The sequence below is a fragment of the Bipolaris victoriae genome, assembly GCF_000527765.1.
Source record: "Bipolaris victoriae FI3 unplaced genomic scaffold scaffold_2, whole genome shotgun sequence".
Taxonomy (NCBI): Eukaryota; Fungi; Ascomycota; class Dothideomycetes; order Pleosporales; family Pleosporaceae; genus Bipolaris; species Bipolaris victoriae.
The window spans coordinates 425440-438201 of NW_014575390.1; the positions used below are offsets into that span (position 1 = coordinate 425440).

Consider the following 12762-nt stretch of genomic DNA (forward strand, 5'->3'; position numbering starts at 1 on the left):
CCCAGTGAGTTCAAGACTGTCAACCAAAATAGTTACATGCCACATCACGGAGAAACCAGCGACGAGAAAAACTTCAAACTATGTACAAGCATACAATAAACATGTCAACACACCAGGAATGCGTCATTAATATCTGTACGACGGCTTCGAGCTCGTAGAAGCCGTTGAACTTGAACCACTGGAAGGCGGTCGGACCCCATTGATTTCAGCCTTGTCCTTCTTCCCAAGAACGACACGTTCACACCATGAGCACCAGCTTCTGAGCTCTCCTTTGACTTCGCGCTCGAGATACTGTATCGACTTTTCCTTTTCATCTTCATAGAGCTTTACGCACTCCCCAACACGGACCTGCTTTTTATGCTTCATTTTCAGCACCCCGCCAATTCCTTCAATCTCTTGAGTGAGGTAAGACGTTCCCCGCCAGCGGTCAGGTGACTCTGGGGAAGGGGTGTGCGACCTCTCAATAGTGTCCAAGAGGTCTTGCTCACAGGTCTCGTGTTCAACGACTCGTGCGCCTAGACAAGCGCAACCTCGCCCACATTCAACACCTTCATTACCCTCGCCAGCTCCCGTTCCGACTCCACCCAGGTAGTGGCTATATCGCGTGCGCCAGCTCCATCCACGAACGTACATGGTATCTGCGTTTCGTAGGTCCTTGCCACACGGTGCGCAAAACCACACCACATCATCGCAATTGCAAGGGGTGCGCTCAAATGCTGGTGCGGTGAATGCCCGCGGCTGACTACTTTCAAACATCACAGGGCGCTGGTCGGGCGACCCTGGTGGTGAGGAGTCGGATGACGAGCGTCTTTTCTGAACAGTCATGAGCATGGGCAACGGTGCCTTGGTGCACGTACGGCAGAGCCGACGATGTCGAGCCCGAAGTGCAGGTGTGGGTGGTGGCTTCATTGTGCAATTCTGAGACAATCATCAGTCCCAATTTGGTCCTTTACACATTCAGACGTCATACCCGGCAAACAATCGTCCCACAGCGCTGGCACTCGCCTACCATATCACGAGCACATATCCCGACACGACCGGTAGTCAGCCTTGATTCCATTGCCGTACCATACCTCCCTCCGTGGAGTGACGACCCTGGGGTTTCGCCGGGCTCGACATCCTCGTTGACGCAATGCAGCGTATGCTTGACAAGTTGGCTACGGTATTCAAGCAGATTTGCACGAAACTGCCTACAAGTGCGCGACAGATCATGAAGCGTGTTGAGGTCGAGCTGGGCGGCGAGCTGGCTTACTATTCTGTGTGGTTAACATGGTTAGCATGCATCATGGCGTGGAGTCGAGTCCATGCTATGGCTGAGGCTCACGGATAGCAGCTCAGGGCAGCGCTGAATCCATTCTTGTTTGGGTTCGGCCTCTCGTCTGCCACGCTCACTCGCTGCTCACTCTCTGTTGCCGAATCCTGCAGAGAATGGTGCAATGGTTTGACGTTCATCAAGCCAGACGCGTGAGGGGACTGTAATGAGGGCGCTTCATCGTCTTCCAAATCAACTAGGACAACCATCGTTGGCGGTTAAAAAGACAGTGCGCAGCATCCAAATCACGCAAGGCTAGAAAATGTAAAAATGGAGTTTCGTCGACGAGAGAGCGATGTCGCTCTCGTGACGACGTGATGGCACGCTTGACCGTGTTAGTGGGGCGCTTGGCATCTCCGGCTTCCTTCCGTCATCTACTTTACGCGTCTCCCTGACTCCTGGTCACGTGGATCAAACTTTCAAAGCACTCGGAATACTATCACAAGAACACAGAACGGACCTGCCTGACGGAGTAACATATGAGAATGTGTAGATTCTGGCCCAAGATACCGGCAAGTCCTTCTCACGTCAGATTGACTGCAGCTAAGCATAGGCAATGACAAGGCTAAATAGTAGGTTGGTTCTTGGTTGCCAGCGCCTCCTTCGTTAGACAATATATCGGTACCAAGGCTTCTGAAAAGAGGGGTCTAAATTCTTACTACTATGCGCATGTGATATGGGTACAAGCCACATGAACATCGACATGCATATCACCCTTGCAAACGACGCATTCTATTTCGTATATAATAATCGATATCTTGGTTCGTTCTTGAAGATAATGAACATCTCTACTCGAGAGATACTAAGCCTATTAGCAGGCATGGAGCTAGAGGCTGAACCACCTAGGAAATCTAAGTAAAGCGATACACCCACGGGCCTTTCGTCATCATGGTTATGACCAGAATCTTGACATGTGAATTTAAACGGCGATATTTCCTGTAGGTAAGTTTGTCTCAATTTTGTGGGGATTTGTGCCCAAAAAGCCTGCGACCTAGTTTGGACTTGCTTGTGGGTCGGCACCTAATTGTACATCTATCCGGCCGGTATAGGATACACCTGCATATCACCCACACCACAATCAACTGGTATGTGGCTGTAAGCTGACAATGGGAAATGTACCACACCTTTGTCTGGTCTAGGGAAATCTGCCCTTTTCGCATCCCTTGAGTGTTCAGATTTTAGCCATGTTCGGCTCTCCGCGACGCGGGCCGATGAGGGGCTTGCAGCAGCCACTGATAACCGCGGAACCACATGTTGAACAAGCAGGCCCAGATCCGAGCCTCATTCCCCACATGTTGACCATATGGAACCACTTGGGTTGTTTTGCTATATGGTCCCCTCTTTTGTCCGACTTCTATACGTCCAGTGTGCGAACGCCCCCGGACGCTAGTACTGTAATCCTGGTTTTTACATGCTCGTCAAGCATGGCTTCAGCGGCAATCGTATACACATCTGGCATCGAGTGCAGGGGACGAGGATTAATGTTTCAAAAGAGCCCGAGTTCCGACTCAGCTGATGTTTTTTCATATCTAGTGGCCCTTGTCACAACTATACATATCCTTATTCTTCCCACATTGATCTCATTTCAGCATCCTTGAGAGAAACCTCAAGCTTAACAGTAGTCCATATAGCATCAGCCAAGATAATGGCTAATTTCATCATTCGAGATGTCCGTATGTTTACTGGTGAAGAGGTGATCGAAGAAGGATACGCACACATTCAGGATGGCAAGATCAAATCAGTGGGACCAACAAGCAGTATCCCACAAGAATCAATAAAGACATATTCAAAACCAGGACACACTCTTCTTCCCGGCCTGATAGACTGCCATATCCATGCTGACAGAGCCGACCCCGTAGCTCTACCACAATCCCTACGGTTCGGAGTGACCACCGTGTGTGAGATGCATAACGAACTCGAAAACGTCCTGAAACTCCGCAAGCAAACCCTCGAGCCCGACACGGCATCCTACAAAACCGCGGGTCAAGCCGCAACAATCGAAAACGGCTGGCCCATCCCTGTCATCACCGCACACGACAAAAGCGAAGAAACCGCCGCCGCAATCGCGCGCTGGCCAAAACTCACCGACCACACCAGCGTAATCAACTACCTCGACTGGACCACCAAGGAAATGCAACCAGATTACATTAAGCTGATGCACGAAAGCGGCACAATCATGAGCCAAACCTTCGCCTATCCCTCCCTCTCCCTCCAACGCAATATCATCACCGAAGCCCACAACCGCGGCTACCTCACCGTCGCCCACGCAACCTGTCTGCAAGACACCCTGGATGTCCTCACCGCGGGCGTAAACGGGCTGACCCACACCTTCTGCGACCAACCGCCCACTCAGGAACTCATCGATGCGTACAAAAAGAACAACGCGTGGGTTAACCCGACACTAGCAACGATGGGTAGCTTGACAGCCGAAGGCGTAGACTTACAGCACAAATTCGCGCATGATCCGCGGGTTAAAGGGTTGATTGGAGAGGATCGCATCGGGAACATGTGCCGGTGTATGGGGTTTGCGGATAAGGGCAAGGTGGAGTTTGCGTATCAGGGGGTTAAGGCGTTGAAGGATGCGGGGATTGATATTCTATGGTGAGTGTGGACTTTCTTCTCGAAAAAAGGTGTACTATGCTCGAGGATATAGCTAACAGTGAATAGCGGAAGCGATGCCGCTGGTCCTGCAGTCGGTACGGCGTTCGGTCTGACTATGCATCATGAGCTTCATTTATTCGTGCATAAGGTAGGTATGATGCCCATGGAGGCATTGCGGTCGGCTACGAGCTTGGTTGCGAAGCGGTTCAAATTTGAAGACCGGGGGAGGTTGGCGGAGGGATTGAATGCCGATATGTTGCTTGTTGAGGGAAATCCGCTTGAGGATATCGATGCGACGTTGAATATTCGTGGTGTCTGGCGTGAGGGGAAGGTATGTAGTGTGTATGCTGAGCAGTTGGAGTAGCTTAAAGAAGGAATACTAGGATAAAGAGAGAGGTAGAAGAGAAAATGAGAAAAAAATCAACATTCGCCAAACTAAGCAATAAGGATCTCTCGATATAGCCAGTGGGTGCAGCAATTTAGCTGCTACAACACTATCTACTTCTTACGATCCTACCTTGGAAAGTGGAGGGCATGCCCCCGCCACAATGGCTAAAATGATAGTATATGTAACGGCGAAATCATAGTAGAAAGTTTGGTGGGGTGCGCAGCTTACTGATGGAGCACGCTACGACGGCGGGCTTACACGAAGCACTGCAGGGTAGGGTACCAGGAGGTAAATACAAAGCAGCGTCGATGAACCGTGGGCCCCACTGTCCGCATCGGCATGAGATATGGAGTTTCATTTCCGGGCCAGTCTAAACAGTTAGTTTTACATCCAGTATGTATAGGCTTTAACAGCATTAGAGACACTCGCAAGCATCGCCAGTACTAACTAGTTTGTGTTAGACCTAAATAGAGCTCGGCTTCTCTAGTCATCTCCAACCCCAGACTGTTACAGAAATCAGCGACATCACATATGACAGCGTGCCAAATCTTCTAAGCCCTCAGTACTTGTGAATCACTCTTTTTTATAGCAGCTACTGTGTATGACTCTTTCTGGCCCAGGCCAAAGGTCTATTCTAATACCTGTGAGATGTCACAATATCTCACCTTTCCCTTCTTCTCAGATGGTGCGATACTTGCCGTGTGCACTAACTCAGCCGTCCCTGCAGGTCTGCATACTTAACGAATTATACCGTAGTATACCCGCGATCTAGCAAATCTTCGCTAAACGCCTTGTCAATGCTTAGCAGAAAGGGGTTCTTTTACTTAACACATTTTAGGAAGGTCACCAACGATTTTGCTCGTTTTCCGCTTGTTTCCCGTACTTTTCTTTCCGTGCCTAGCACCAGGAAATTTGACACGGCTGCGACTGGCATTTGGACATCCAAAGAAAACGTGGCGAGCCACTAGTCCTGATGCAGCCCGCCGTCGTTCCCCCCGGCTTATAGCAACGTCGTAAAATCGCTCATCCGAAACCAGGCGCACGTGGGAGAAAAACGTCAGCTAAAGCAATGGTTTGAGAGATAACGTTTGTTGCGAGATGACATGGTTTGAAAGGTAACATGAATTGAGAGATAACAGCCCGAATGAAATCTGGCAGATAGAGTTACAACTATGTAGTATAAATTCAATTCTCGAGCAAAGATCGAATTTCTTTCACGTTCCCACCCATATCAACTTCGTAGAACATGGCGTCAGCGATGCAGGCTGCTGGTGCCCCGCAATCTACGAACCCCAAAGAGAACATGGGTGTCGGTGGTGTAGTGTCGCTTCGTTCGAGATCAAAGTCCCGGGAACGAAAAGGCTCCTTCGACCTCGGCAAGCTTGGGGAAATTGAGGACGCAAAAGACGAAGATGCGGGACTGAGGAACCATAATGATTTTAAGCAAAAGCAGGTTGGGCTACTTCTGTTTCCTATAGTAAGTACTTTGAGCTAATGATCTACAGAACTTTAGCCTCGCGCAGGTGTTCATGCTGGCCTACCAGTCTATCGGAACAATCTATGGTGACATTGGTACCTCTCCGCTTTATGTGTATTCGTCGACATTTACTGCGCCTCCAGATCGCCCGGATCTACTTGGGGCGTTATCGCTAATTATCTGGGCGATCACCTTGATGGTGACAGTGAAGTATGTGTTGGTTATTTTGCGCGCCGACAATGACGGCGAAGGCGGTACATTCAGTACCTATTCTTTACTCTCTCGATATGTAAGTTATTATATCAATATTTTGCGATAAAAATCTTAATCAGTGCAGGCGCATATAGCGAATCGTGACCCACGCGAAGCTACAATGATTCGTAAGTTTCTGTTGCTGTGAGTCTTCTCTAGCTAATAAGGCTGTAGGAATGGAACGATATCTGACGCAGGATCTGAATCGGTCCACCAAGACTATTCGCTCAACCATTGAGAAGACAAAGTTCTTCCGAGGTCTGCTGAAGACGATCGGTGTACTAAGCGTTTCTATGGTCATGGCAGATGGTGTCCTGACCCCTGCCCAGTCCGTACTAGGCGCTGTACAAGGTCTCAATGTTGTCAAGCCTGACATTTCCAAGTCCACTGTTGTTGGCGTAACCTGTGCCATTCTGGTTTTGCTTTTCTTACTGCAGCCACTAGGCATTTCAAAGATTACTGTTGTCTTCTCTCCCATAGTTGTAATATGGCTTGCTTTAAATGCTGGGTTCGGAATCTACAACTTGGCCCGGTAAGTCTAGGCACATTAACGAATTTTTTTTAACGGCCTGTTGACTTTGTAGGTACGATCATGCTATTCTAAAGGCGTTCAATCCGTACTATGCGTTCGACTATCTGATACGCAACAAATACAACGGATGGCACAGTCTTGGTGGTATCCTTCTTGCATTTACAGGTGTCGAGGCACTCTTCGCGGATATTGGTGCCTTTAGTCGGCAGTCAGTGCAAATCAGCTGGCTTGGATATGCCTACCCTTGCCTCCTCCTTGCCTATACGGGCCAAGCAGCCTATATCAGCGTTCATCCAGAAGCCTATTCCAATCCGTTTTACAATTGCGCACCAAAAGGCTGGTTGATTCCCTCTCTAGTCATCGCAATTGCAGCAGCAATTGTTGCATCGCAGGCAATGATTACCGCGACCTTTCAGGTTTGTACGCATTCGATGTTTTCACATTAGGTTCTAACATGTATCAGCTCCTCACACAAATCATGAAGCTCTCATACTTCCCACAGATCCGTGTAATTCATACCTCGCCTACGTACCACGGTCAACTGTATGTGCCAGCGGCTAATTGGCTCCTCATGATTGGCACTGTCATAATCGCCGCCGTTTACAATAACACGACTTCCCTTGGTAATGCCTATGGCGTTTGCGTCATGTTCGTCACATTCTTCGACACCTGCATGGTAACGCTCGTCGCAATCCTTATATGGCGTATCAAACCATATTTCGTCCTCATCCCATGGCTAACAGTGGCATGTATGGATGGCGCTTTTCTTTCATCAGCGCTCATCAAAGTCCCGGATGGTGCTTGGTTCACCCTCTTACTCGCTACACTGCTTGCCTGTATGTTTATTCTCTGGAGATTCGGGAAGGAGCAACAATGGTTCGCTGAGGCGGAAGATCGCTATCCCACAACCCATTTCGTCAAGACATGCGAAGACGGACGTATTCAGCTTACTGAGAGATTTGGTGGTAAGACGATCAGCTCTATCGAAGGATTCGCCATCTTTTTCGACAAGGCTGGCGAGACTACACCAATTGTCTTTAGTCAATTTGTTCGCAAACTAGTTACGATGCCAGAAGTCATCGTCTTTTTTCACCTCCGTCCCCTCGAAGTACCTTCTGTGGCCTACGAGGATCGCTACCATGTCTCCCGCCTCGCCATCCCCAATTGTTATCGTCTCGTTGTCCGCCACGGTTACATGGATGAAGTTATTACTCCAGACCTTGGCTCGCTGGTCTATGACAAAGTCCGTGACTATATATTGTCCCACGCCTTGGACCGTGAAGGCGAGGAGAAAGGTGCACCAAAAACCACGGGTAACGACCTTGGCAATGGGAACGATCCGAATACACTTAATCTCAAAGTTTCAGTCAATGAAACAAATGGATCGGCTACGACTTCATCCCGCCCAAGCGCGAGGCAGGCGCCTATGTCGACTTTGAATGCATCAAGCACTACAGCTAGACTTACGGCCCTCGAGCGCGCTTTCAACCATGAAATCTTGTACATTATTGGCAAGGAACAGATGAAGGTTAAGAGCAATACCAGCTTCATCCGCAAGGTTTTGTTGTACATCTTCCTGTTTGTTCGGGAAAACACTCGAAACAAGATTGCTTCCTTGGACGTTGACCGCGACCGCATCATCGAGGTTGGTTTTGTCAAGAACGTATGACTGTCACCGAGCTTTATTCCTCACTTTCAAAGCAGAAGAAAGTTAGCGAAGCGCCAGGCAAGAGAGAAAGAAGTAAGCTTCAAGAAGCATTGTTGGGCTGCTAGTCTCTATACAGCATATGCATCTTTGTCCTGTAATAATAGTATAGTGACTGATAACATTTGTCCAACCGGACCGAATACTTCACATTTCGTTCTCAATCACAGGCTGGCATCGCCTCTTGCACACTGGGCATTGCTTTATCACCACGTCCATTGTCAAGGATAACGCCAAGGACGACGTCTTCGTTTCGCGATGCAGCCAAGACAGCACGGCTCCGCTTTACCCGGTCACGCTGGTCTCTACCCGAAAGGCACGTGAAGTGGAAGATGTTTGCCCCACTACTATTGCCTTATTTTTTATCATAACTTCTTCCCATACCAGGACCACATTCAAACTAAATTTTACACTCATTATCAACACCTTTGTACACCCATATTGCTCTCTTTCGACGCAACGTCGAGCTTCCAACGTCACCGCACCTTCTGCATCACCAATCCCGCCAGATCAATTCTACTGCCAATTGCGGCCGAACTGGGAGGAGAAGCCAGTTCCACCACCCACTACTGAACTCCATGTATTCCACGCTTTACCACTATCTCAAATTTGTCCACGGTATAGACTGTGGGACAAAAGCTCGTAGACGCGAATAATAGTACGCCATCTTTGCGTGAATGCATAGTGATTTTCGCTGATTAATCTTTGCAGGCTAGATAGCACAAGTTTTGCGACTCTATACTATTGATTTGCATAGTTGGATTCTCTAGTTGACTCAAACTGTTTACTTTGGTGCCACCTTTTCGCAGCAGCATCACCCCGCTATGGATACTGAACCAGGGCCAACTGCTAATACTGCCTCAAGCGATCCACCATCGGCAACGAATCCTTCCTCTGAAGCAACCAGAAAGAATAGCATTGGCGCCCAACCGGTTAATAATGCCAAGTCGAGTCGTCGTCCACTGCCAAGGCAAATGTCAACTATCAAGGCAGCCGATGTGCGTGCAAGATTTCGGGAAGATGTATATGGCGATCATGAACATACCATTCATAGTCACCGGAACCGTGAAAAGTCTTTCAAAATGATCCGCCATCTCAAAGAGCAGCAGATACGGCAGGTGGCATCAAACTGGTTCAAAAGGCTGCGAAAGGAGACAGCAGATCCCGCTGTTGTGCAAAACATGTCTGATCCCGCTCAAGTCCTCGCCCATAAATATGGTAAATGCGGTGATGTGCTTGGATGGGGTGCTTTTGGTACTATCCGTGCTTCCTACAAGATCGACGAGAAGAATCCGAGTAGCAAGCAAGTCTTTGCAATAAAAGAGCACAAACAGCTCGAAGGAGAATCACAGGAAAAGTACCATAGGCGCGTAGTTTCAGAATTCCGCATCTCATCATCGCTACACCACCAAAATATTCTTGCTACTTTGGATCTTCTGCAGGACGACAAGGGCGTGGAATGCCAGATTATGGAGTACTTTCCTGGGGAGGAATTGCACTCAGTTATCCTGCATGCTGGTGAACTTGAAGAGACAGAAGCTGATTGCTTCTTCAAACAGTTGATACAAGGACTAGTATATATGCATGAGATGGGCGTGGCACATCGCGACCTCAAGCCCGAGAACGTCCTCCTAACTACGAGTGGGTTAGTCAAGATCATCGACTTTGGGAATGCAGAATGTTTCCGTGCAGCCTGGGAGACAGAAGCACGCATGAGTTCTGGAGTCTGCGGCTCTTTGCCTTATATCGCTCCAGAGGAGTTTACACTCGAGGAATTTGACCCCCGCCCGCTAGACGTGTGGGCTTGCGGTATGATCTACATGGCCATGCGAACCGGGGAGAATCCGTGGCGCGCTGCAAAGCCGGAAGAAGATGCAAAATATCAGCAATACGTCACAAAGCGCAAGACAGAAGCTGGCTACGAGCCGATTGAATGTCTGAGACGTGTAAGTTACCGAGAAGTTTCAACATATTGCTCGCTGACTTGAATTTAGCGCCAATGCCGAAATGTCGTTTACTCTATCCTCGAGCCTAGTCCCATACGCCGTTTGACAGCCCACCAAGTTCGATCGTCTGAATGGGTTCAGCAGATTCCGCTTTGCTGTAGAGACACGACAAATGACTAAAGGTCGATGCAGCTGACTTTTTCCTATCGCTTTTACTAGTCTTTGCTGTTTTTTTTCGAATCATGTAAACCAAATTGAATCAATCCTCAAAATTCTGTTACATTGACACTCATTTGCTAAGTAGGCCAAGGCCACTGTTTCTAAACACTCCGCCAAACTTAAATAAAAAAATCCAAGGGATTTACAGAATCCTTTCGTTATGGGAATCGATTGATCTCCTATCCGTTCTTAGTCTGTCACGTATTCCCGATGTCACCATTTCCACCGCAGGCACCTTGCGCCCGAGAATAATAAGAATTATCCCGTACGCTTCCCAAATGTCACCGTGACAGTATTCACCGCGCGCTCAGGGGGTCTTAGATTCGTCTTACTGAACTTCCTTGCAGCCACTTTCGTTTCGAAGAGCTCGTCAAGTTCCGCGAATGTTCTACCCTTCGGTTCTGGGAGCCGGAACCAGGTCCACAAGATACCCATGATGCCTGTGCCAGCCCAAAAGAAGCCGGTTCGTGCACCCCAGCCCCACGCTGTGGGGTTGAGCATGCGCGGTGTAATGATGTTGGCGACGATGCCGGAGATGTTGTAGCAATTGCGCGCGAGAACAATAGTTTTGCTACGTAATCGCGTAGAGGGGATCTCCGATACAAGAGCGTAGCAAATAGGCCCGATCGTTGCATCGTATGTGAGAGTGAAAGCTAACAACAGCCCAGCGATGGCCCAGTTGAGTTCGTCGGGCGGTAGATCCGCGACTTGAGATGAGGGGTCGGTAGTGGAGCTGTCAACAGCGACAGTACGGCGCCCAGGTATACAGGCGAAGATGCCGATAAACGAGACAAAGATGAACGTCAGTATTTGGCCGGAAATGTAGAGGCTGCGACGCCCGAAAGCAACCATCAGACCCCAGGATACCCCGACACCGAGAAAGCCAAGCGCAAACTGGCTTAGCGATAGAGTGAAGGCAGATGAAGCCCCAAGACCAGCTTGTTCATCTATGACATGTCAGTCAACAAGTACATGGCGCTTGAGTGTGCTCAACTTACAAAAATATGTTGAGAAGCCCATAAATGAGCCACCGCATAGTGTCTGAACCAACCAAACCATACACGTAATCTCTGTTCGGCGCCTATCGATCCCTTTGAAGCAGTCTTTGTAGCTTGTCCCGCTCTGCATCTGCAGTTCCTTTTCGTTCGTCTTTACCATGTTGTGCAATGTGGCATTTATCCCAGCATCGAATTCGGCATCGGAGACGTACTTGGGCTTGGTTCGTAGGCGGCGAAGGGATTTCTTTGCATCAGCGAAGTTGTTTTGTCTGATGAGCCACCATGGAGACTCTGGGGCTAGGTAAACCGCGACGAGTATCGGTACAGGGAAAATCCACTGGAGTGCAAATGGTTTGCGGTATGCCCATGATGAGGTGTCAGCGATCATGCAGCGCAAAACAATGGAAGCGATGAGTTGTCCGAGCACCCAGCATGCATTGACATATCTGTTTCATGATCAGGTACTTGACAACAACTGTGGGAGATGTCGCATATACGTACGTTGTCAAATATGCCCGGAGAGCTACGGGACAAACGTCGGCTGCGTAAACTGTACAGATGCATTGGAACATTCCCCAGGGCACCCCCAACAGACACTGACCAGCCAGCAACACCACCTTGGTTGTAGCGTAGAATGGTATTAGTATGAAGACAGTCATCGAGACCAGTCCAACCATAAGAGTGCGTCGGTATCCAATGCACTCGGCTAGAGTGCCTGTAGCGAAGAGACCTAAAATCTGGCCTGCGAGGCCTCCGTTGACGAATGCGCCTTGCCAAGTAGCGCTGATCTCATAGTCCCCATTGGGTTGCAAGGTGCCAAAACGTTCCTTGAAAGGGCCCATGGCGAACAGGTTGGGTACTAGAATTGTGGAATATCCTTCCATGATGAGCGTCATCGACAATAACACTGACCATATGATGGCTTTTGGGTAAAGCTTAACACCCTGTCTGAGTGTCATTGAGCATTCAGCATTGTTGCTCGCCTCCATTGCGCGGTTAGAACGGTCTGTAAAGGGATTCAACGACTCTGATATCGAGACTGTCGGTGGAAAAGGTGAAGTATTTGGGGTACTGGCCAGGCTTGATGAGTCCCTGATGTGTAGACCCACGGGCTGCTGGTCAGCGTACGTGGCCTCATGTGCTGATTTCGTATCATGAGACGGCATGATGTTATCGATGTGTAAAGGGGATTGAAAAAGGGTCTTGAATTTGTGTGATGAAAGTGTGTAACCTGAGTGCAGTCAGAAGATGAGGATTGAGGCAGACCTGGGTGCCTCTCCGCACATAAAGAGTCCAGTTTTCGTAGATAGACTGCAGAAAGGTTTAGCCATC

The 12762-nt window shown here is 49.0% G+C and overlaps 5 protein-coding genes across 5 annotated transcripts; 3 read left to right on the plus strand and 2 right to left on the minus strand.

Annotated features, from left to right (window-relative positions):
- Positions 1-126: 126 nt before the first annotated feature.
- Positions 127-1521, minus strand: COCVIDRAFT_85018 (hypothetical protein; the record flags this gene model as incomplete). Its single annotated transcript, XM_014706702.1, has 3 exons — positions 127-918; positions 971-1256; positions 1325-1521. The coding sequence occupies 3 exons, from the start codon at positions 1519-1521 to the stop codon at positions 127-129; spliced, it is 1275 nt and encodes a 424-aa protein (XP_014562188.1).
- Positions 1522-2957: 1436 nt separating this feature from the next.
- COCVIDRAFT_33065 (hypothetical protein) lies at positions 2958-4277 on the plus strand (the record flags this gene model as incomplete). The annotated part of the gene is made up of 2 exons (XM_014706703.1): positions 2958-3913; positions 3980-4277. The coding sequence occupies 2 exons, from the start codon at positions 2958-2960 to the stop codon at positions 4275-4277; spliced, it is 1254 nt and encodes a 417-aa protein (XP_014562189.1).
- Positions 4278-5547: 1270 nt separating this feature from the next.
- COCVIDRAFT_84654 (hypothetical protein) lies at positions 5548-8231 on the plus strand (the record flags this gene model as incomplete). The annotated part of the gene is made up of 6 exons (XM_014706704.1): positions 5548-5754; positions 5807-6067; positions 6116-6158; positions 6205-6562; positions 6615-6978; positions 7026-8231. The coding sequence occupies 6 exons, from the start codon at positions 5548-5550 to the stop codon at positions 8229-8231; spliced, it is 2439 nt and encodes an 812-aa protein (XP_014562190.1).
- Positions 8232-9091: 860 nt separating this feature from the next.
- Positions 9092-10393, plus strand: COCVIDRAFT_22049 (hypothetical protein; the record flags this gene model as incomplete). Its single annotated transcript, XM_014706591.1, has 2 exons — positions 9092-10213; positions 10262-10393. 2 exons carry the CDS (start codon positions 9092-9094, stop codon positions 10391-10393), a joined length of 1254 nt encoding a protein of 417 aa, XP_014562077.1.
- A 297-nt stretch (positions 10394-10690) lies between these two features.
- COCVIDRAFT_84824 (hypothetical protein) lies at positions 10691-12596 on the minus strand (the record flags this gene model as incomplete). Its single annotated transcript, XM_014706705.1, has 4 exons — positions 10691-11139; positions 11200-11379; positions 11431-11876; positions 11932-12596. The coding sequence occupies 4 exons, from the start codon at positions 12594-12596 to the stop codon at positions 10691-10693; spliced, it is 1740 nt and encodes a 579-aa protein (XP_014562191.1).
- Between the last annotated feature and the right edge of the window lie 166 nt (positions 12597-12762).